The 24,493-nt window shown below is 41.7% G+C and overlaps 1 protein-coding gene across 1 annotated transcript in view; it reads right to left on the reverse strand.

Annotated features, from left to right (window-relative positions):
* The window catches only part of LOC117512544 (dedicator of cytokinesis protein 3-like), a 173,113-nt gene that overhangs the window by 89,682 nt on the left and 58,938 nt on the right, over positions 1-24,493 (reverse strand). The window contains 4 exon segments of the mRNA XM_034172653.1: positions 2,815-2,856; positions 4,131-4,215; positions 7,991-8,139; positions 23,726-23,822. Of these exon segments, the coding sequence (XP_034028544.1) occupies positions 2,815-2,856; positions 4,131-4,215; positions 7,991-8,139; positions 23,726-23,822 (373 nt within the window).

The following is a 24,493-nucleotide window of genomic DNA, read 5'->3' on the forward strand; positions in this document are numbered from 1 at the left end:
AAGCACTCAACAGTGAAATGTCAGTGTTTTTATGGCCTGAGGAATTTTGGGGGGGGGGGGGGGGGGGTCACTGTACATAGGCCCTTATACTACTATACTGACTAGGCAAGCAAACATTACCTAACTTCACTAGATGAAAACAGAAAATTGGAAGACAGTCATGTTTTTCACTATCATTAGCTTACCCGTCCAGTAGGATGAAAACAAATTCATGTTCAAAAGACATGCCTGTGATAACCCATGTCTTCAACTGGCATCTGTCCGATTCCCATGTGGCCTGAGGGCTTCAACAGATCAAACTGTCCTTTTCTTCAGTGTTACCTAGCTATTCGGTGGTATGAGATGATTCTCTGTTATTACTTTAAATTTAGAAAAACAAACCACAATCCCGTCAAACTCTAATATAGTGGGAAAGACACTTGGGAGTGTATTTAAATGTCCCAGCCTATGTAAACAAATGGATTTTCTTGCAAAAACCAATGCAATTCCTTCACATCAAGAGCACTATACAAGCTGTTAGAGGCAACAGAGAAAGTCAGCAAATGGCTCATTTTAGGGGGAGTGAGGCTACATCCTGGTCACAGATTGGCATTAAAAAGTAATTAAGAAATGTAAAAACCTTCATAGTGCACCTTTATATGAAAATCAATGTTATGAACACCAGCTATCACTAACCATTACATCGCATAACACTGTACATTTCAATGTAGTTTGAAATGGATTCTTGAGAGGTCTCTGTCAGGACACTGCTTGTAATTTAATGGAAACAAATACATATTTATATAAAATTAGTATTTATGGAAGGCATAGCTGAACAAAAATTGTAATTTGCACTAAAAATGACAAATGTGTAATCAATGAACCCAAAATGAAACTAATCTTCAAGATATTGTATGTTATGGGCAAGTCAGATTAGGTCTGGGAGCATACCAGGGATCCACCTTGGGTCCTGGATGGCAACCACTGCCATAGGCAGGTAGTCCATCCCCAGCTCTCCAAAATAACCATCTATGTGCCGTATCCAGGTGAAACATGGGCATCCCTTTGGTCTTCTCCAGTCACTGGGGTCCTCAACACTGAGGCACCTGCATGCTGGCTCATGTCCAGAGAAATGTGAAACATGGCCTAAATGTAACAGATGAAATTTCCTCACAATGCAAATGACACTCCTCATCTTAATCAGGGCTCCCACTGCTGAATTCTGGCTCCTGACTATTATCTTGAGTGGGTCAAAAACAATCCTATACCCAATTGCGGCATGCAGTAGCATTGGAGATCGTAGTGACCAATCATGAAGTTATTGTATCGGGGGAGGTGATGGTCTAGTGGTTAAGGTGTTGGGCTTGAGACCAAAAGATCCTCGGTTCAAATCCCTGCCTGACTGGAAAATCACTAAGGGCCCTTGGGCAAGGTCTTTAATCCCCTATTGCTCCCGATGTGTAGTATGGCAGCACCCTGACATCGGGGTGAATGTGAGGCATAATTGTAAAGCACTTTGAACGTCTGATGCAGATGGAAAAGTGCTATATAAATGCAGTCCATTTACCATTTTATTGTAAATGAGGGGAAAAAATGTATCTGTGCAAATAAAGGGTAATACTTTAATTTTACAGATGATTGTGGTTTTTGATTTGTTACTGTATCTTGAAATACAGTCCAGCTTGAATGTGGATTTGGCTGTGTAATCTGGTGCTCTGTATGCACCACTCTGCATTTAATCATTAGTGACTGATCTCTGTTCTCTTCCACAGCATGTCTTTTTCCTGATTCTCTCCCCTCAGCCCCAACCAGTCCCAGCAGAAGACTGCCCCTCCCTGAGCCTGGTTCTGCTGGAGGTTTCTTCCAGTTAAAAGGGAGTTTTTCCTTCCCACTGTCGCCAAGTGCTTGCTCACACGGGGTTGTTTTGACCGTTGGGTTTTTTCTGTAATTATTGTATGGCTTTTGCCTTACAATATAAAGCGCCTTGGGGCAACGGTTTGTTGTGATTTGGCGCTATATACATAAAATTGATTTGATTTGATTTAATCACTTTGATGCCAACTTCAAATTAAAGGCTAAAATTAAAATACAAAGCAGATTATTATCTGTTTTGGAGCAGAGCATGTTCATACACAGAAGCAGCCAACTGTCCACTGACCTCTTTAAATCTCCTCCGGAAATGTAATATACATCCATAATCCTGTGAAAGACATGCTGCACTCTTCAGCAGAAGACAGTTTTTCAGACATTAACAGATACATTTTAGCTTTGTAGTAACGTCTTATTTTAACCACAGATATTAGCACAGACTGCACAGAGTACTGTTGTGACCATGCCCAGTAGCACTTCTTTCATGGTGCTGCATTTAATGCTATTTGTAACTTGCACCTGGTGTATAATTGTGTACAATACAACATTGTGATGAATCAGGCTTATTTTTTGGAATTGGGAAGGCAAAAATCCACAATGGGAAACCGGCTTTTGTCTCCCCAAGTCGCCATTCCCTTGACATAAAGTAATTCCAGTGGTTCCCAAGAAGACCTAGTACCAAAGATGTCTAGACGTCACCTTAAGTCACTAGTTATCAACCAAGTCTGTGTTTTATTAAGAATCATAAAAATGAAATTTGTACTTTAATACTCATTAGGGTCATTTTCACGTGCATATTTTAGGACATGTGATTCTCATTATGACCCATCACTCCCACCTTAGCATCATTAATGTGAGTTTAAACATAACAGCACTTTCATATACTAAAGATGTAAGATAGATGCATTTGGAAATAAAAGGGGGTTTTTACTATTTCGTAGGAAAACAGTGTTGAAAATTCCATACCTGGTTTGTGCTTTGCTGACCACAGTGTCTGCTGGATACATGCTAAAAAAGAAGTTCAATAGAAAGATACTGAATTAGTCACTCCATCCTTTACTTTTCCCACATAGTATTGGACTTGTTTCACCTCACAGCAGCTTCAGACAAACACCACTTGAGCAATTCCTCGGCTGACGCTTCACATCTGACAAAATTTCACCTACGTGTTTTGTTAAATGGCTATACTACTGTTCCTACAGCACTAAAAGAAGCCCACATGATGAGAAATGTGAGCATGTGGGAGAGGAGAGAACAAAGCCAGCATCGCCTACACACACATTTCTGTGCAACAGTCTGAACAAACTCCTCTCCTACCTGAAGAGGCGCCAAGGATGGGTATCCTGCCAAGAACAAGTTCAATTTCATCAACAGTCTGAAGGGCTCTTATTTATTTATTTATTTATTGGCATGAATTAGCTACTTTTTTGTTTCTGGACAAGCCATTTCAAGCATTAACATTACACCTGTACAGCCATCAAACACAACAAATAGATACAACGACACAGTGCAGCAATTGAGGAAGGTTTTGATCTGCACGTGAGCCTTCAGCACATGGGATCTCACTCTTACTGAATGTTTCTGGAGGAATTATGCAAGATCCAATCTGATCTACAGCATGCTGCAATCACAGAGGGCTATAATTAGATCTCCCTCTTCAGGGGGTATATGTTTGGAAGGTCCTCATTTGCAGCCCAAGCACATCTGAGACATCATTTATTTATCAAAACACGGTTCCAGTCCAGTTAGCTTTAACCAACTAAGACTATGTTGTGCAATTTTATATTGCAAAAAGTAAACAATAAAACATTTATCTGCATGTATTTTCCCAAAGCATCACCTGGCCCTGTCACATTGCATTACGTCTGCACTGATTGCTGGCAATCACGCCGGTAAGGGTCGCGTGTATGCAAGAAAATGGACACACTCAACATGGCGGCGGGATAAGTGTAAAGAACAGGTCACATGAGACTGCTCCATCCTCAACAGCTGAATCGTGATCCCTCTTGTGAGTCACCTTCTCATGGATGATTTGATAATCGGTACATTCATACATCCCTACACAGCCAACATTCTTACATGCAAAACCAAGCCAAGCAATGAACAAAGCACACAGCACGTAATTTGCACTCTGAGCTAAAGACATGCTGCATAAATAGATTTCTTTACAGGGCAGAATTAAAAGTAAAAACAATTCACTTTATTATTTTGCTTTGTTTCATAACTGAGGGGTGAATGTGCACAGCGTGCAAATGGTAGAAATAAAATCTCATCCAACATACCAGTTTGTAGAGCTCTGATACGCTGATATGATCTGGATCCACCATTTCAAACTCTTTCCTGGGAACGAGGTCTAAGCCAAGATGCCTGGAGAAAGTGGGAGTGTGTAAAGTGGAAAATAAGACATGTGCCAAAAAAAAAGGTGATTTAAAAAAAATAGTTCTGATTCAGACAATGTCATTTGTTATTGAATGTCATTGTTATGGTAAACTATTCAACACCACTTTGTCAATGCCAGTAGTTAATATTTTCTGCCAGTGATCAATAACAGAAGTTCTGCTGCATCACAGAAAGAAGGGTCATGGTTCGAGCCCAATGTCAGCCTCCCGTTTCCATGTGAGGTGTCTTCAGGTGTTCTTTTCCTCCCACAGTCTAAACTCGTGCAGAGGGGTGAATGGTTTCTCTAAATTAACTCTAAGTGTTAGTTTTCAGTCTGGATACTTATCCAGTGGGACAGACTGCACCCACACAGTAATCCACAAGTGGGATACATAAGAAATGATAGCTAATGAATGGATGGTTGCCAAATTGATATGAGAGAAGCTGAACCACATTTTTTTATATGTGAAATGCCATTATTTACAGTGCATCACTTTATCTACATTTTATGTTACAGCCTTATTCCAAAATCATGAAATTATTTTTTTCCCTTGTAATTCTATAACAATACCCCATAACGACAATGTGAAAAAAGTTCTTTTTTAGATTTTTGCTTTGAAAAAAAAAACAAAGGCACTGCATGTACATGAGTATTCACAGCCTTTGTCATGAAGCTCAAAACTGAGATCAAATGCATCCTGTTTCGCCTGATCATCCTTGAGATGTTTCTACAGCATAATTGGAGACCACCTGGGGCAAATTCCGTTGATTGGACATTATTTAGCAAGGCACACACCTGTCTACATATAAGGTCTCACAGTTGACAGTACATGTCAGAGCACAAACCAAGCATAAAGTCAAAGGAATTGTCTATAGACATCTGAGACAGGATTGTCTCCAGGCACAAATCTGGGGAAGAGTACAGAAACATTTCTGCTGCATTGACGATCCCAATGAGCACAGTGGCCTCCTCCTAAGCTCTGATTCACCTGGATTCTTCCTAGAGCTGGCCGCCCATCTAAACTGGTCACTGTGTCAGAGCTCCAGCATTCCTCTGAGGAGAGAGGAGAACCTTCCAGAAGGATGACCATCTCTGCAGCAATCCACCAATCAGGCCTGTATGGTAGAGCGACCAGACAAAAACCACTCCTTAGAAAAAAGACACATGGCAGCCCACCTGGAGTTTGTCAAAAGGTACCTGAAGGATTCTCAGACCATGAGAAAGAAAATTCTCTGGTCTGATGAGACAAAGATTGAACTCTTTGGTGTGAATGCCAGGCGTCATGTTTGGAGGAAACCAGGCACCATCCCTACAGCGAAGCATGATAGTGGTAGCATCATGCTGTGGGGATGTTTTTCAGCAGCAGGAACTGAAAGACTAGTCAGGATTGAGGGAAAGATGAATGCAGCAATGTACAGAGACATCCTGGATGAAAACCTGCTCCAGAGCGCTCTTGACCTCAGACTGGGGTAACGTTTCATCATTCAGCAGGACAATGACCCCAGGCACACAGCCAAGATATCAAAGGAGTGGCTTCAGGACAACTCTGAATGTCCTTGAGTGGCCCAGCCAGAGCCGAGACACAAATCCGATTGAACATCTCTGGAGAGATCTGAAAATGGCTGTGCACCAATGCTCCCCATCTAATGTGATGTAGATCGAGAGGTGTTGCAAAGAGGAATGGGCTAAACTGCCAAAGATAGGTGCACCAAGCTTGTGGCATCAAATTCAAGAAGATTTGAAGCTGTCATTGCTGTCAAAGGTCCATGAACAAAGTATTGAGGAAAGGGTGTGAATACTTATGTACTTAGGATTTCTTAGTTTTTTATTTTTAATAAATTTACAAAAAAATCTAAATAACCTTTTCATGTTGTCATTATGGGGTGTTGTGCATAGAAGTTTGAGAAAAAAAAACAAAACAAATTGACTCCATTTTGGAATAAGGCCGTAACATAACAAAATGTGAAAAAAGTGAAGCGCTGTGAATATTTTCCAGATGCACGGTACCTACAATAATATGATTCATGTTTTTCCAGAACTGTGCAAAAATATTCAGCATATTTTTAAGCTCATAAAGCAAAAATGCTGCAAATATATTGAAAAACGTCTATATATGAAATAATTCTATAATGAGGATTCAGTTTCTGCTATGTGGCTTCCCTTTACCTTTAAAACTAAACGGCACTGGATAAACTGTGCTGCAGATCATTTGTTGTCTTTGTGGACATGGGCTGTAAATCTAGAATGCAATAACATTCTGAAAAGCTCTGTTTCTTTATTATTTTCTTTAAAAAACAGTCAAAATTCTCGATGACATTTATATTATTTTACTTAACATTTCAAAAATTTCTGATTAAGTCTTTGAAGATAAAATACAAAACATAAAAAAACCTGAAATGGATTTTGCACAATAGGACTCCTTTAATTAATTGCACATCCTTGTTACTGTCTGCAGCACATGTGGTGTAATTTTCTAAGCTTCTCATAGTTTTCACACATCTTCATGTTGCCAAATTATGACAGTGCATCTACTCTGTTACTTTAATATTCACACATGCAGCAGAAGAACTCGGGTAAATGTGTTGTGTGGGCTGCCAGAAGAGGAGGTACTGCTGGCCCACCACCAGAGGGCGCCCTGCCTGAAGTGCGGGCTTCAGGCATGAGAGGGCGCTGCCGCCACGGACACAGCCGGGGGATGACAGCTGTCACTCATTATCTCATGACAGCTGTCACCCATCTACACTTCATCATACTACTCCATAAAACCCGGACGTCATCTCCACCTTGTTGCCGAGATATCATCGAGCTGTGAAGGTAAACTCTCAGCCGTTCTGTTCTGTACCAAACGCACTTGTATTTGTGCTCTGAGTGTTTGCAGGAGTTTCTGTAGCTACTTTCAGCTGGGTGCTGGGTTTTGTGGACTGTGTAGGAGTGATGCTCTTCACCCCTCACGCCAAAACGGATAAGTAGCTCTCAGGCTCTGCACAACTGTGTTACTGTGTTTGAGGTGGAGGTGGAATCTCCACCATTGTTGTTACTGGGTGTACACACACCCACATCTTATTGTTTCTGCTCCTCGCCAGCAGTACCAGATCCGACATTCGAAGACGGTGGCCACCTGGGGACTCGGGACTTGGCGGCTCCAGTATTCTCCAGGTTCGGTGGCGGAGGAAATCGTGTGGTTCCGGTTCTTCTCAGGACAGACGTCTTCTATCCTCGAGCCTGCCCACACATCACCTTTGTGGATTGACTGTTTGCAAAATTCTGTATTCCTCTGTATTGTGGTTGTGCTCATTCACAACAGTAAAGTGTTCATATTCGACTCTTTCATTGTCCGTTCATTTACGCCCTCTGTTGTGGGTCTGTGTCACTACACTTTCCCAACAAAATGTGTCTTTAATTTGAATGTGTACACTGATTTTATATGAAGCCAACTGATCATCCATTAAGGTGAAGCTCATTTTAAAAACTCAGCTGCAGCCTTTACATTTTATACTCTGCTAAAGATGCTAGTTTGAAACTGGTAAGAATAAGAATGTGTGCAGTTACTCTTGGCTTTGATTTTAAACCGCATTAGAGTTGCTCATCTGCTAAACGACACAATAAATGACATCATAGATGATGCTATTATACACCTACTCATCTAGTGATGTCGATCTCAACATTTTATAGATATTTTATATTCTTCAACAGATAACAATAAAAAAAACTGTGTTTGCAGTGCAGAAATCTCCACTTGTTCCCTGCGGTAGAGGAACTCACTCATTGCCCCAGTCGAGCCGCACTGTAATGTGCCGTTTGATCTCACGAGTCTGGTCTTGGGCCAGGTGACCCTGGATCAGCTGCCGGCGCAGGTCGATAAGCTCATTCATGACATGTCGAAGCTTGTGGAACAGATCCACCTTGTGTTTCTATTAAGGCAGTCAACAAAAAGAGGAAAAAAATGCTGGGATGTGTGAGCTCACAATACTGCAGCATTATCAGTAATAAAGTGACAGAATACATGGTAGTGCACAAGATTATGAACATGCATGGTGGCATTTGTTTCCAGAGTGGAAGGTTATTGGTTCAAGGCCACCCCTGCCGGTTCTCCATGTGATATGGAGTTGCGTGAGGAAGTGCATCTGGCATAAACCTTGTGCCAAATCGACATTCACATTCACCTTGGAGCTGCTGTGGTGACCCCGAGAGAAACAAGGGAGAAGTTGAAGGTATCTCAATACATGTTAATACACAAGCACCCACAACTGTCAGCAAGGTTGCAGTGAAGGACAGAAGAATACCTTCGTTTAGGAAGTACGAGGTCTGTTAGAAAAGTATCCAACCATTTTTATTTTTTGCAAAAACCTGATGGATTTGAATCACGTGTGCTTGCAGGAGCCAACCTTGAACCTTCGTGCGCATGCGTGAAGCCTTTGTGTGAGGATAGGTGTAGTCTCTCATCGGATTTTCTTTGCATGCTGTGACATGTCCACCTCTTCCACAATTTCTCGGATAGTCACACGACTGAAAAGCCACCGAAAGCCGTCTGAATCTTCCGAATGGTGGAAGAGGTGGGCATCATTTTTCGGAGTCCAGCATGTCCTGTGAGAATTCAACAAGGAGGCGTTTTTGCTCCGTCAGCAGCTTTGTGCCGAAGCCATCGGCATGAATTTCGCTGCAACTCTTTTCATGGCCAAATCTTCTGTCACAGTGGAATGTGTCAAAAAAGTGCTGATGTTCACCTCTTCCACAATTTCTCGGATAGTCACACGACGGTCCCGCATCACCACAGCGTTCACTTTGGAAATGATCTGGTCATTTCAGCATGTTGATGGCCGACCGGAGTGTGGCTCGCTCTCCACCATTGTGCAGACTTCTTTAAACCAGTTGTACTGCTTCTTAATCTGTGTGATGCCCATAGGATCGTCATCGAAAGCTGTCTGAATCTTCCAAATGGTTTCCACCTGGCTGTCGACCAGTTTCTGGCAAAAAGTAATGCAGTCGCGCTGCTCCAGTCATTCCGCCGTTTTCCTTGCAAAGAAAATCCAATGAGAGACTACACCCATCCTCACACAAAGGCTGCTTACAAGCAAATGACGCAATCGACAGGCGTGAAAAAATTCACGCATGCGCACGAAGGTTCAAGATTGGGTCATGCAAGCACACGTGATTCAAATCCAAAAAATTAAAAGGTCGGATACTTTTCTAACAGACCTCGTATAGGAGATATGGCCCAGGCAAATATTTTAAATGACAGAACAATGTTAAGATCACAGTGATTTTACTTTGGTACACAACACATTACTAGCTTGGAAATCATTGGAAATATGGATGAGAAAAACATTTTAGGACTGAAAACCTGCAAATCTGTCATTGCACAGAGGTTCTTGTGTGAATAAATAACTCTTCACAGAATGTAACGGACATTGTTATTACAGAGTCTTTCATGGTCCCTTCATCCCCTGCACGCCTGGAGTGGTTCCAGTTTGGCTCACCGTTTGTAAATGATAAAAATGGCATCACCACGTGCCAGCTACAAGGAAAAGAAATGCAAACAAAAGCAATCGGAAAATTCTGACATCCGCCAACGGTTGACGATAACTCAAATTAAAAGATACAGTACTATGTGATTCACATTGTGACCCGGACTTTACCTGGATCCAGTTTCCACTACACAATGCAATAATTGCATACTGATCCAGAATGGTATGACTGATCAAGATGTTGCAATTTGATATTGAATTCACAAGCTGAAACAAAAGAGTGTCTTCCTGAGCTTGGTTTTACATCGTGATGTTGTGTCTTTCTTCTGCAGAACCTGCACATTTATCTGGATCACCCACGTAGTGTTGAGTTCAGTGTCCTACTCCCAACAAATCCTGAGCCAAAATCCGGATCCGGATCACCTCCAAAATTCAGTGGAGTCTTCCATGCCCTAATATCTATCTGTGTTGCAAATTTGGTGAAAATACGTTAAGTAGTTTTGATGTAATCCTTCAAAACCTATATAAAGTGAAATCTTAATCCAGAACCCGGATCCGGATCACCTCGAAAATTTAATGAAGTCTTCCATGGCTTAATATATATCTGTGGTCAAAATGTGGTGAAAATCTGTTTAGTAGTTTTGATGTAATCCTTCAAAGCCTATATAAAGTGAAATCTTGATCCAGAATCTGGATCCGGATCACCTCCAAAATTTAATGAAGTCTTCCATGGCTTAATATATATCTGTGGTGAAAATGTGGTGAAAATCTGTTTAGTAGTTTTGATGTAATCCGTCAAATCCTATATAAAGTGAATTCTTGATCTAGAATCTGGATCTGGATCCAGATCACCTCCAAAATTGAATGGGTTCTTCCATGCCCTAATATATAAATGGTGAAAATTTTGTCAAAATCCATGCAGTAGTTTTGACATAATCTTATTAACAGACAGACACATAAATAAACAATGATCTTATGACGTCCTTGGTAGATGTAAACGAGCATAAAATACACTCAACAAAGGCATTAAAATGTAAGTTATGGTAAATATAGATGTTATTTAATTATTTACTTATTTATTTGTTTATTTTTCAAATCCCAGGAAGAATCACACCCAGATTGCGTTGATATTCCTGTTCAAGGGGGGCCTTAATATCCAAATAATTGCAAGGAAACAATAAATCTCTGTGTGATGTCATGTTAGGGCGTGTTTGGAACCACTCCACGTGCACAAAGGGCCATCATGGGGCCCCAAAGTCATCTATTATCTGTAAGCAAGCAGCAGTATCCTTGGTGATCGCCAGACCAAGGCTTTGGAAATAAAAGAAATTGACAAACAAGCACATTTCAAGTTACACCTCGCTTCAACTAGACCTGCTACTAATTTACATCATGCATGTAATGATAATATTGATCCCTGCAAGAAGCCCATACAAGTACAGCAGAGAGCAGGCAGGTTTGTGGAATGTTACATTAGTGATAAACTGATTAATTAGATGGCCAATTAATAGCCCTGTTTCAATGCATTTTGTGATAATCCGTCTTGCTGATGTCTGTGCTCATGAAGACAATTTTTTAAAGAAAATCTGTCACATTTCACAGACGGGCTTGTCTGTGGCTTCTGTGAAATGGTGCGAGGACAGCACCATCCCACCCCCACCCCGTGTCAATTTCCATGCAGACTGGGAATAGGTGTCGAATAGGTGTGGAAAACAGTGGAAAACAACCAGTGATCGATGTGTAATGTTACCTGATAGAAAAAAGTAAGACATTAACAGATACACTACAAACGGTAGCAGTGTTACATAAATCTTTAAGTGCAGCTATTTCATGTCTCATTTGCCATTATTATTAAACTGTTATACTGCATCACATGCAAAACCACACGAGCATTTTATATCAGCCATCGGCTGCTCTGATCAACTGGTGCACCACGACATTAAATCAAAGCCAAGTTGCTTTTTTGGATTAAACTGGTGCAACAAAGATCACAATATTCAACTGGTTTATCCTCATGATTTGTCATTTTAATGTGGAGACATACAAAATTGTAGCATTTATTGTTTTTGACTTGTGTGTTGGGGCCACAGCCTACATGGGTTGAACAAAGAGTCAAAAACTGTTTATTTACCCGTCCATTCATTTACGGCACTTTACATACATACATATAGGTTATATATCTACATAAGAGGTCTGTTAGAAAAGTATCCGACCTTTTTATTTTTTGCAAAAACCATATGGATTTGAATCACATGTGATTGCATCAGCCAAGCTTGAACCTTCGTGCGCATGCATGAGTTTTTTCACGCCTGTCGGTTGCATCATTCGCCTGTCAGCAGGCTTTGAGTGAGCACTGGTACACCCCCCTCGTCGGATTTTTATTGCGAGTAAAATGTCTGAATGATTTGGAGCTTTGCTGCATCAAATTTTGCAAGAAACTGTGAGAGACAGCCAGGTGGACACCATTCGGAAAATTCAGATGGCTTTCAGGGACGATTTTATGGGGATCACACAGATTAAGGAGTGTTACAGCCAGTTTAAAGACCATCTGAAAGTCTCACAGGATGGCTTTCAGATGGTTTTCAGACGGCTGTCGGTGGCTTTTCAGTCGTGTGACTATCCGAGAAATTGTGGATGAGCTGGACATGCCAGAACATGTCCTGTGAAGCTTCATCACGGCGTTGCTTTGATCCATGCGGCTCCATCCCGACGCGCGAATTCCTCCGCTCCTCTTTCCATGACAAAAACTCCTGTAACAGTGGAATGTGCCATTCATTTCCAAACTGAACGCTGTGTTGATCCGGGACGTCGTCTGACTACCAGAGAAATTGCAGAAGACGTGGACAGCAACACTTTTTCGGCACATTGAGACAGACGTGCAGAAGAATTTGCGCGTCGGGACGGAGCCGCATGGCACAAAGCAACGCCGTGATGAAGCCTCACAGGACATGTTCTGGCATGTCCAGCTCATCCACAATTTCCATCCAAAGCCGTCTGAAAGCCACCTGAAAGCCGTCCTGTGAGACCAACACGGAGGTGCTTTTGTCCCGCGCCATTTGTGGCTCTGTGGTGCATTCCTCCGTTCCTCTTTCCATGACAAAAACTCCTGTAACAATGGAATGTGCCAAAAAAGTGCTGATGTCCACGTCTTCTGCCATTTCTGTGGTAGTCAGACGACGTCCCGGATCAACACAGCCTTCACTTTGGAAATGATCAGGTTGTTTCAGCCTGTCGATCACCGTTCAGAGTGTGGCGCGCTCTCAGCCGCTGTGGGCGGTCTTTAAACCGGCTGTAACACTCCTTAATCTGTGTGATCCCCATAAAATCGTCCCTGAAAGCCATCTGAATTTTCCGAACGGTGTCCACCTGGCTGTCTCTCACAGTTTCTGGAAAAATTTGATGCAGCAAAGCTCCAAATCGTTCAGACATTTTACTCGCAATAAAAATCCGACGAGGGGGGTGGACCACTGCTCACACAAAGTGTGCTCACAGGCGAATGACGCAACCGACAGGCGTGAAAAAACTCACGCATGCGCACGAAGGTTCAAGCTTGGATGATGCAATCACATGTGATTCAAATCCATATGGTTTTTGCAAAAAATAAAAAGGTCAGATACTTTTCTAACAGACCTCGTATAGGTTGTTTTCTAATAGCTATCATTTATTAAATATTGCATACATTCTGGTGCAGAGCAGGTCAAGCAATGGAATAGGAGTTGGGCTTTCAATATGTAGACTTGGGTTTAATTCCCTGTTACATTACCTGTCTGTGTACCAGTCCATTCAGCTGTAAACTGGTACTGGCAATGACTGCAGAACTAACCAGCTTAACACTGGCATCCAGTCCAGGGGACACAGAATCTCAGACACTTCACTGAATTTGGGGAAAAGCACGGGTACCAACAGATTTACCTCCTCTATTTATTACGATTGCTGTGAATATTTTTTTCTGTCCCTTTTTTGTACAATTACGTCAGATCTCAGAGCTAAGCAATGCAGCATGTGGTTAGTACTTGGATGGGAGACCTCTTCGGAACACCAGCGGCTCTGTGTGTTTCTCCAGGTGAAACTGGAGTTGAGTCAGGAAGGGCATCCAGCGTAAAACTTGTGCCAAATACCAATGCAGATCTGGCTGTATCCGCTGTGGCGACCCCAAACAAAAACGTGAGCAGCCAAACTGACAACAACATGTGAAAATGTATGAAAAACGTTTTAAGAAGGGCCCAAAACAATTTGTTTTGTTTTTTGCTTGTTTTACCGTAATGCATATAAAAGGACTTCTATGTCCTGAGGTACTGTACATTAATTGTAGTGTAATTGTGTGTTTTCTGCAATATTTTTGTCGAGAAAAACATGGGGCCTCATGTGGCTTGGAGCTACTGGGCTTCAACTCAAGCTACTACATTGATCCCCTGCTGATCTCAGGTCAAGTACATGCCCCAAAGCCTTTCTGACTTCTACAAGAAACATAACAGTAACGGCAGCTTGTTGCTCCTGAGGAGTAAACCCACTGTTGTTCTTAATAAAACAAGAAAGAACGGCACATTTGTGTTTTAAAGCTGCTTAACGCTCCTCGTGTTAATGAATTACTCGTACATCACCATCTCTGTGATACCAAGGACAGCACTTTTAATTTAGCCATTTTGTGTTCTCCCTAATGGTACGACAGGCCCACATTAATACACAGGTTTGTTTACATAAATGCAGAGATTAAGCGCTGCTACAATACCCATGTAAATTTAATGAGAATAAACACAGTATGTTCTCTATGGCTGGTCGCTGCTGAAAAACAAAGATTTTTTTTGCCACAGTTGATGAGCCCTTTTGGACATCTATTCAGCAGGGATAATTACATACGAATATGAAAAAAATACACATTTTATCTTAGCCCATTTTTCCTTCAAATAATACCATGCACTGCAATTTACAATAATATACTCAAATGTATCAACACATAGCGAGTCATACGTCACAGTACTGAAGCTGCAACTGTGGCAACATGGCCCATATCACACCGGGCATGAGCACCAAAACCAACACTATTAAATCAGAACTTCACATTAGTCGAGCTTCAGAGGAAGTTACATCACTGCACCAATACCTCGGGCCCAGTTGCTCAGAGCATGAGCAGGCCTCAGCGTGAGGTTATGTAAAAAGTCAGTGCCAGCTCTGCAACATATCCACTCAGCTCCAAACGCCAACCCTACTAACCCCTTCTGCCTGCCCCGTCAACACTTACAAGGATTAAGGATGCTTACAGTTTCCAGTAATCACTTCTGTTGGGCAAGTAAAGGCTGACTGAAGGTGGCAAGCAGTACTGGATTTTAAGATGATGTACAAAAAACAAACAAAAAAAACTAAAGCCCAGATCAATCAATGGCTGAATGACACAAAATGCACAAGATTTATAGGCTATTATCTGCCCTCAATGTCCATTTAATTCATAGATAGTGCAGGAATTGTGGTCATTATTGTATATTTAAGCTACAGCTCGCCACTGTGCACACCACTTGCTACCAAAGCGTTTTCACGCACCCCTGCCACCCTGCAACAGCTCGTCATCTCTGTTACATGATGGACTTGAACCACAACAAAATCCTCTTATTCTTCTTTCTTTGGCTGCTCCCATTATGGAGTCGGCAAAACAGGTCATCAATCTCTATTTCACCCCATTACCTGAATCTCCCTCTGTTACACTCGGTACCTGCATCTCCTCTCTCACCACATCTACAGACCTCCTATTTGCCTGGTATATCCATCCTCAGCATCCTCCTCCCGATATACAGATATATACCCTGTTCTACCTACACAATCACTTTGAAATGCTCATTCCTCATCAACTTTCTACCATACTCTCCTTTACTTTGTAATAGTAGAGAAGCTTGAATCTTCGACTGGACCGGGTTGCCTGATGCGAGGACGTTTTGCTTCAAATCGCAGAAGCTTCCTCAGCTAAAATTCTTGCTCTGGTGGTCTGACTTCTGTCTTGACTCTTGTAGAGAAGAATAATCAAGAAGTCACAAAAGCTGGAGTTTTAAACCTAACCAGACCCCTCCTACTGAGAGGTCTGATAGATAGAATATGATCTGATAGATATCATCTGATAGAATACACTACATTGCTCTGTTTGTAACTAGGGATCCTGTCCTTAGGGTGAACTAATTTCTGTCTCAAGGTGTTAACCGGTTTAAAGTAAAATGGGATTTTGTGCTGTCTGAAGATCCTCTGTAGTTTTTCCCCTACTCCTGCTAAATAAGGGAGAGACACTCCTCTTCTTCTTGTCTCCGTCTCCTGTCTATCTGGTCTCTTTGTTCTCTGGGACTTCTGCACTTTGTCCAGGGACCATTGTGGGTACCCACATACTGTGAGGGCTTTCCGGACAAGTTGTTGTTCTTTAGTATTCTATCAGATGTCAGGAAAACTGTAACGAACACTACATAGGTGAGACTAAGCAACCTTTACACAAAAGGCTATACCAGCACCGCAGAGAGGGTGCCAGTGGACCTCAGTCTGCAGTTCATCTCCACCTTAAAGACACTAACCACACGTTTGAGGACAAGGAAGTTAAAATATTAGCCAGAGAGAATAAATGGTTTGAGAGAGGGGTCAAGGAGGCATTCTTTGTGAAACGTTTGAAACCCAGCCTTAACCGGGGAGGGGGTCTGAGACACACTTTATCCCTTGTTTACAATGGGGTACTCAGGTCAAAGCAGTTTCAGTCTTTTGTTCATGGTAATAAGTCATTCACATCATCAGCAGAGTCGTCAAGGGAGCCATCAGGAGAGGGACAGCTGCCCTGTCATTAGGAGGGTGCTAACTAGAGCACAATAGGTGCTAATTAGAGCTATTGTTTAGTCACTAGCCTATAGCAGTCGGCCTCTCGGTAGGAGGGGTCTGGTTAGGTTAAAAACTCCAGCTTTTGTTGGCTTCTGGTTTATTCTTCTCTACAAGAGTCAAGACAGAAGTCAGACCACCAGAGCAAGAATTTTAGCTGAGGAAGCTTCTGCGATTTGAAGCGAAATGTCCTTGCGTCAAGCAACCCAGTCCAGTCGAAGATTCAAGCTTCTATACTATGGAAACCACCTGGACAACTGAGAGCCTACACAGAAACTTTACTTTGTAATGTTGTCTCCATAAAAACTCATCCATTTTCACCAGCTCCACTTCTTGGAGCCACTTCTTGGAACCACTCGTCACCCTCCCTCACATGTACTTCTGACTGACTTTCACTCCCCTCCTCTCCAGTGCATACATCCTCCTCACACAGTCATCTGTAGACATAGTCCATGAAGACGAGTGTATGATCTTACACATCAACCTGCACGTCATCATTATAAACACGAACATTCTCAGAACCAATCCTTGATGCATCCCATCTCCACCTCGTGTACTTTTCTGCCACTGCTGACTTCCTCAAACAATACCACAACTTGTATCTTGGGATCCTATCAAAAATTTTCTCTAAACCCAAAAACACACAATGCAACTGTTGTCATTCCTATTCCCTGACTGTCCAGTTTCATATTCAGCTCCCCATACATCTGTTCTTTATCCTTTAAAACCCTCTGTCTTCACCTTAAACAGCACATCCTTGCACTCCTTTCAACTTTCTTTGTTTCTCTGTCTACTTTAATTCTTTTTCTCCAATGTCTTTGCCCTTATACTTTCTTTTACTTCATCACTCCACTTCCATAGTCTCCTTGTCTTCCTTCCTTTGCCCAAATGTCACACTAAATACTTTTCTCCCTGTCTCCATCACCACTTCTACAATAGTTGTCCAGTAAATCAGCATCTCTTCACCTCTACCCACCACCTGTCTCACCTCCTCCCTGAATTTCACACGAGTGCTTCCACCATCTGATTCTTGGTTCAGCCCTCACTCTCTTCCTCTTTTTCATTTCCAGACCAGAATCATCCTACAAGCCACCATCTGATGCACAATCCAGACTTTCAGTGGCTTCTTGGTCTCAAGCATCAGAAATGTATCTGTTTGTGGTGAAAGTGTTGAACACATTGAAAGAATCACTTATCTTGGCAGTTACATGTTTCTGGGACCTTGGTATTTGGGATGAAGAGACAACTGGAGGTGACAACTCAATGTCTTTGGTATTACAGTTTTTCTCAATCACTTTGGTGCATTTCTCACAACAGTATTAAACTTTGCGCAACAGTTAGTGTAACCTCCACAACATTTAGTCATTTGAGCACAACCTAGTGGCAGTTTCATGTTCATTTCATCAAAGTGCACATACTTTTGGACATGTAGCAATTGAGTACATACAACTCTCTGCAGGTTGATCACTTTTAACTTGTTTTTGTCATGTCCGTCAAAATAAACTATTCTTGTAAAGGCTGAATAGTCATTCTCTTTACAACTAATAGTCCTCGTTTCATTGCTTCAGTCATTCCACTCAAAAATGTTGAACACGTCAAAATGTGTCAAGCACTTCATATTATATATATATATACATATGTATATATATATACGAGGTCTATTAGAAAAGTATCCGACCTTATTATTTTTTATATATATATATATATATATATACACACGAGGTCTGTGAGAAAACTATCCGACCTTTTTATTTTTGTTCAAAAACTATATGGATTTGAATCATGTACGCTTCCATCAGACAAGCTTGAACCTTCGTACGCATGCGTGAGTTTTTTCACGCCTGTCGGTTGCGTCATTCGCCTGTGGGCAGGCTTTGAGTGAGCACTGGTCCACCCCCCTCGTCGGATTTTTATTGTTTAGGAATGGCGGCGCGACTGCCGCTTTGTTCCATGAAAATTTTTTCAGAAACTCTGCCAGACAGCCAGATGGAAACCATTTGGAAGATCCAGATGGCTTTCGGTGAAGATTCTATCGGTATCACACAGATTAAGGACCATTAAAACTGGATTAAAAATGGCCCACAGCGGCAGAGGGCGCACCGCACCCCGAGCGGCCATCGACAGGCTGGAATGAGCAGATCACTTCCAAATTTAAGGCTCTGTTGATGCAGGACGTCGTGTGACTAGCAGAGAAGTTTCATAAGAGGTCGGGATCAGCACTTTATCGGCACATTCCACTGTTAAAGGAGATTTTGTAATGAAAGACGTGCGGACGGATTCGCGCGTCAGGACGCAGCCACTCATGGTGCGGGACAAACAACACCTCCGTGTTGGAAACCATTCATAAGATTCAGATGGCTTTCGGTGGCTTTTCAGTCGAGTGAGTATCCGAGAAATTGTTTAACAGCTGGGCATGTTCCAACTTGTCCTGTGAGACTTCCAACACGGAGGTGTTGTTTGTCCCGCGCCATGAGCGACTGCGTCCCGATGCGCGAATCCGTCCGCACGTCTTTCATTAGCCTGTCGATGGCTGCTCGGGGCACGGTGCGCCCTCCGCCGCCGTGGGCCATTTCTAATCCAGTTTTAATGGCCCTTAATCCGTGTGATACCGATAGAATCTTCACAGACAACCATCTGAATCTTCCAAATGGTTTCCATCTGGCTGTCTGGCAGAGTTTCTGAAAAGATTTTCATGGAACAAAGTGGCAGTCGCTCCGCCATTCCTAAACAATAAAAATCCGACGAGGGGGGTGGACCAGTGCTCACTCAAAGCCTGCCCACAGGCGAATGACGCAACCGACAGGCGTGAAAAAACTCACGCATGCGCACGAAGGTTCAAGCTTGTCTGATGCAAGTGCACGATTCAAATCCATATAGTTTTTGAAAAAAATAAAAAGGTCAGATACTTTTCTCACAGACCTCGTATATATATATATATATATATATATATATATATATATATATATACACGAGGTATCTTGTAAAACTAACCGGCAGTTTTATAAAAAAAAAAAAACTATATGGATTTGATTGACATGCGATTACACCAATCATGCTTGAACCCTCGTGCGCATGCGTGAGTTTTTTCACGCGTCAGTGACGTCATTTCCCTGTGGGCAGGCCTTGAGTGAGATGTGGTCCCGACATGAGACTCTGCCCGCACGTTCTTTCATTACAAAATGTCCGTTAACAATGGAATGTCCAAATAAACTCCTCATGCTGACTTCTTCTGAAAGTTCTCTGTTCTCTGACGACTTACTGGGTTAACAGAGCCTGAAATGTGGAAGTTTTCAACTGCCGCCTCGAAGCGCAGATCGCCGTCAGGCGCCGTGGGCCGTCCTTAAAGCGACAGTTACAGACCAAAATCTCTCATCAGCCGTTAAAATTTTTACCGAAAACCAGCTGAATTTATCGAATGGTGTCCACTCAGTTGTGCCTTACAGTTTTGAAAAAATTTTGATCAAACAAAGCAGCAGACTCTGAGCCATTCCTAAACAATGAAAAAAAATCGACGAGAGGGTGGGCGACTCCTCACTCAAAGACTGCCCACAGGCGAATAACGTAACCGACAGGCGTGAAAAAACTCTCGCATGCCCGCGAGGGTTCAAGCATGTCTGATGTAATCACACGTGATTCAAATCCATATGGTTTTTGAAAAAAATAATAAGGTCGGATACTTTTCTAATAGACCTTGTATATATATATATATATATATATATATATATATATATATATATAATATATATATATATATATATATATATATATATATATATATATATATATATAGGAAAAAAGTAGATTTTACACATGCAAAGTGATTCAGTTTGTTATTCCATCAGTTGCCAGTGTTTTTTATGACACTGTGCTGTGACTGAATAATGTTTCTGTTGGAAGATGACGTGTGTCAGTGCTTTGGTAGATTTGGTGAACTGTGTTAGTGTATTGTATTTTGGAAGTGTGTGTCTGTGTTTATTTAAACTGTGTGAATTTGAGCATGAAATTACCTGTTTGGGGAATTGTGTGCTTCAGGTGTGATGTGCGTTAACAGTTTTGAAAAAGTGTTTAAGGTTCTGACAAACGGGTCATAGCGGTTGTAAAAACTGTAATGAGAGGGGTGTGTGAAGCATTAGTTGCAACCAGTGATGAGACACTTTTTCACAGTCACTCCCAGTTTAATCCCATGAACCCCCACTTTACAAGCATGTATAAACCAAGAGGCATGATAGGCACAAGGTGCATACTGTATCTACAATATAGCAACACATGGAAGGTCAGCTTCGTGGAAGAAGGGTGAGGATGCATGGAGGAAGGGTACAGAACCGGGGAAGAAGAGGTCAACCACATAGGCAGATTCCTGATGAATTCAGGGCAACAATTGTGGATCATGTTGTCAATCACAGCCTCACAATGGCTGAGGCTGGTCGAAGGGCGCAGCCAAATGTTGGGAGAACCACTGTCAATTCAGTCATACAAACATTTCGTCGGGAGAACAGATGAGAATACTGTAATTGAGAGTAATTCAGCACTATCCAAATTGTTCTGCACTACTGTCATACATGAGGCTTGCATTGGGACATAACCATGTAACATTTTACATGTAGACTCACAACTTTATTGAAGCATAGATTTGGTGTGGTAAATTGTGTTGTAGTGTCATAATGTAGAACAGTGTTGCCGTATTATAGTACTGTAAAGATTTGCCATATTTACTATACTTTTATTCTGTACCACATAGGACTACAAGACAACCTCGCAGAGGTGGAAGAGGTCCCCTTTTTACTCTGCAACAAGAAGAAGGCATTTGTGCAATGGTGGTTATAAACAATGCCATAAGACTGAGAGAAATACAAAGTGCGGTGCTAGAAAATGACAGCTTTTTTGGAAATATTCAATCCATATCAATTGCAACCACAGACCGAGTCCTCAGAAGGACTGAAATGTTTATGAAACAACTGTACAATGTGCCCATGCACATAAATTCCCAAAGGGAATTATATATTCCCAAAGGCAATTTATGTTTGTTGTAAATGTTTTTTTGTTTTTTTTTCTTTTGCATAATGCTGTGAACACATTACAGTAGAATTGCAAAGGGCATATACTGTAAAGTAACATGTGAAAAATACATATTCAGTGTCTTGTATAATTTTACTTTAGTTTTCAAAATGCCATAAATGGTATATAATGCAGCCTTGAGCATTTTCAAGTAAAAATACCAAAATGTAACTTTTTATATTGCATTAGGAAACACTTCCAGAGTGACCTGTCACAATGAAAACATGTTCAAGCCATCTGACTTGATTGTTCAAAGATGCTGGTGTCAGGACTTCACATTTTGACATCACTGACCCTGTCACTGAAATAAATACTTGCTTTTGAAGAATGAACTACCCATTTTGAGCAAGTGACTTGCTTTTGAGGGATGGACAACCTATTTTGATCAAGTGACTCACTTTTGCAGGTTATCTACTATGTTGCAGCTTGCACTTATTGTTTTGAGAAACGCCTTAGCAGTGGTGCAAATGTAAATTGTGTGATGAGAAATGCATCAAAGCGACTGAAAAAAACTGTAAGTCTCTGCAGAGGTTCCGTGGGACCACAGGAATTACTTTTTGTCAAAATAACATTTACTTGGACAGACTCAGATGATGCATATTCATTGCATCCTAGCCATGTGGTGTACTTGTTTGAGAATGATCCAACTTGCAGGTGACAGTGCTGAGAAACCCAGCAACTGAAAAAATGCCAAGGGTAGGCTAATGTGGCATGTGGCTGGGGCAGATAGATGGCTACTTGTGGGAGGTGTGGTTGGGCTGTTTGTCTGCCTGAGTGGTTACACACTAGGACCCAGTGTGGGTCTTTGGTGTAGTGGATGTGGCGATGCATGACACCAGAACATGCTCCTAGACATTACCTGACCTCCATCTCACAACACTCATGTACTTTGGATATTTGTCATCATTACCCCTTCAATGTCCAGCTTCACACTCATCAGTCTGTCAGACGCTCTCTTACTTCAGATTCACCCTACATCAATTCTATAATCATCTGCGCCATAGTAACAAAGTTTGAACCAACCTCTAATCCTCCCGGCATTGTTCAAATTCCACTTGATCTCTTGTACAGACATTACAAGAGACCACCCTTCTACCTTTGTCCTCTCCATCATATCAACCAACTCTTTCCCTTTACCAGTCATAGTGCCAACATTTTAAATTCTGACTCACCTCCTCAGTTCTACCCTTCCTCTTCACCTGCTGTTGCCAAACACACCTCCCCTCTTCTTCAATGAATAGTAGCATAGTGGGGCTTGATGTGAACCCATGACTGATTTGCCCTTCCTGATACTATCTTCCTCAGTTATCCTGACTTGGGCTCAGTGCTGAACCGTAACAAATTAAAAATAAGTGGACACTCAGCCTTCTGATCATGTTGGTCAAGACAGTGTCAATGTGCAGCAGCACAAATGTAAATCCAGGTATTATGGGTATGTATTATGGGCAGCTTTGTTGTAAAATCCATCAAATCCATTACGGCAACGCAAAGAAAGCAATTGTGCAATTTCTTTGCAAATTTTCGAATCTTTGCAATGCTGGATCTATTCGATGGATTTAAATTTTAAAAAAAAATCTGCATTTTCAGATTTGTCTCTATTTTCTGTCCAGTCAGACATTAAAACCTACCCAAAACTGATACATGTATTTAATCCCCATCACATACATGTATTTCTGTGTCACCCCTGTCTGCCTTACTGTCAGTTTTTGCTGACACATTTTTCACTTGGCCACATCCAGTTTCCACGGCAACTCTGGCCACCTCTTCGCTGCTTGTTACAGTATATATATTTTCTTTTCAGCTTTGTATGTATGTATCATCATCTATGTAACATGTTTTCATGCAGCTGTATCATGAACATATTAATTGTTACACTTTTGTTAACATTATGTAAGCTTCATTAAATAAAATTAGATGTTTGATGCATTTGGCTGCAGACACACACACCCCACTTGTCTATACTTTTTTACTTCACAGATCTGGTTTCACATTATGTCAACAGTGCATGATAGCAGTGCCTTTTTGAACAAGATTTTGGTCTCAGGTTTGCACAGTGCGGATGTGTGTGTGGTGTCCATCATTGCATGCAGTCAGTCCATTGTCACGTGAGTGAAGTAGTGCATTATGATGTCGTGCTACTGACCACATAAAGCTGTTTCCACAGGACACCCCATTCCTGCAGGGTGGCAGTGGTCTCAGTGATGATTGGGTCCTCAAGGGGCACCACTGTCTCACACAACCTATAGCAAGGAAAATTGACAGGTATGTGAGACACACGCATACAGCAGTGCAAACATGCAAAATCACACAAGTGCATGATACATGTTGCAGCTGCAGTTAGTCCGTACTCATGTAAACCGCAACACTCTGCAATAAGCAGGAGCTCAGAATTCACACCCACAGTGTTATTTTTTAACACTCACAAAGTATTTATGTGTCCACACTAAACGCTGTTAGGTTTACATTTTTTAAATTGTTATATTTTGAACACACTGACAGTGGTATCTGACTAACTCTTACAGTTTCAAACAAGTCTTTTCCAAAACCATGACTCATTGGATAAGACGTCAAAACAGATTTCAGGCATATGTTCACAAAGATGAAACCAGGTCAGTCAGTGGGATAAGAATTGAGCAACCTGGGTTTGATTCCCAATCACACTACCTGTCTGTGTCCTTGGAGAAGACACATTATCTACATTGTCCCAGTCCACCCAGCTGTAAATGGGTTTTGGCTTTGGCTGAAGAAGTCACCTGAGAGGAACTGTCATCCCATCCAAGAGGATCCTGAAATAAAGTCAGACCACGCTTGGGAGTATGTGGACATTTGCCACATCCACCGTCATGGAACCACCGTAGATAATTTCGGACGTGTGCGGATGTCGGCCGACTTATACAAGCATGTTTCACGC

This window comes from Thalassophryne amazonica, chromosome 6 (assembly GCF_902500255.1).
Source record: "Thalassophryne amazonica chromosome 6, fThaAma1.1, whole genome shotgun sequence".
Classification (NCBI taxonomy): Eukaryota; Metazoa; Chordata; class Actinopteri; order Batrachoidiformes; family Batrachoididae; genus Thalassophryne; species Thalassophryne amazonica.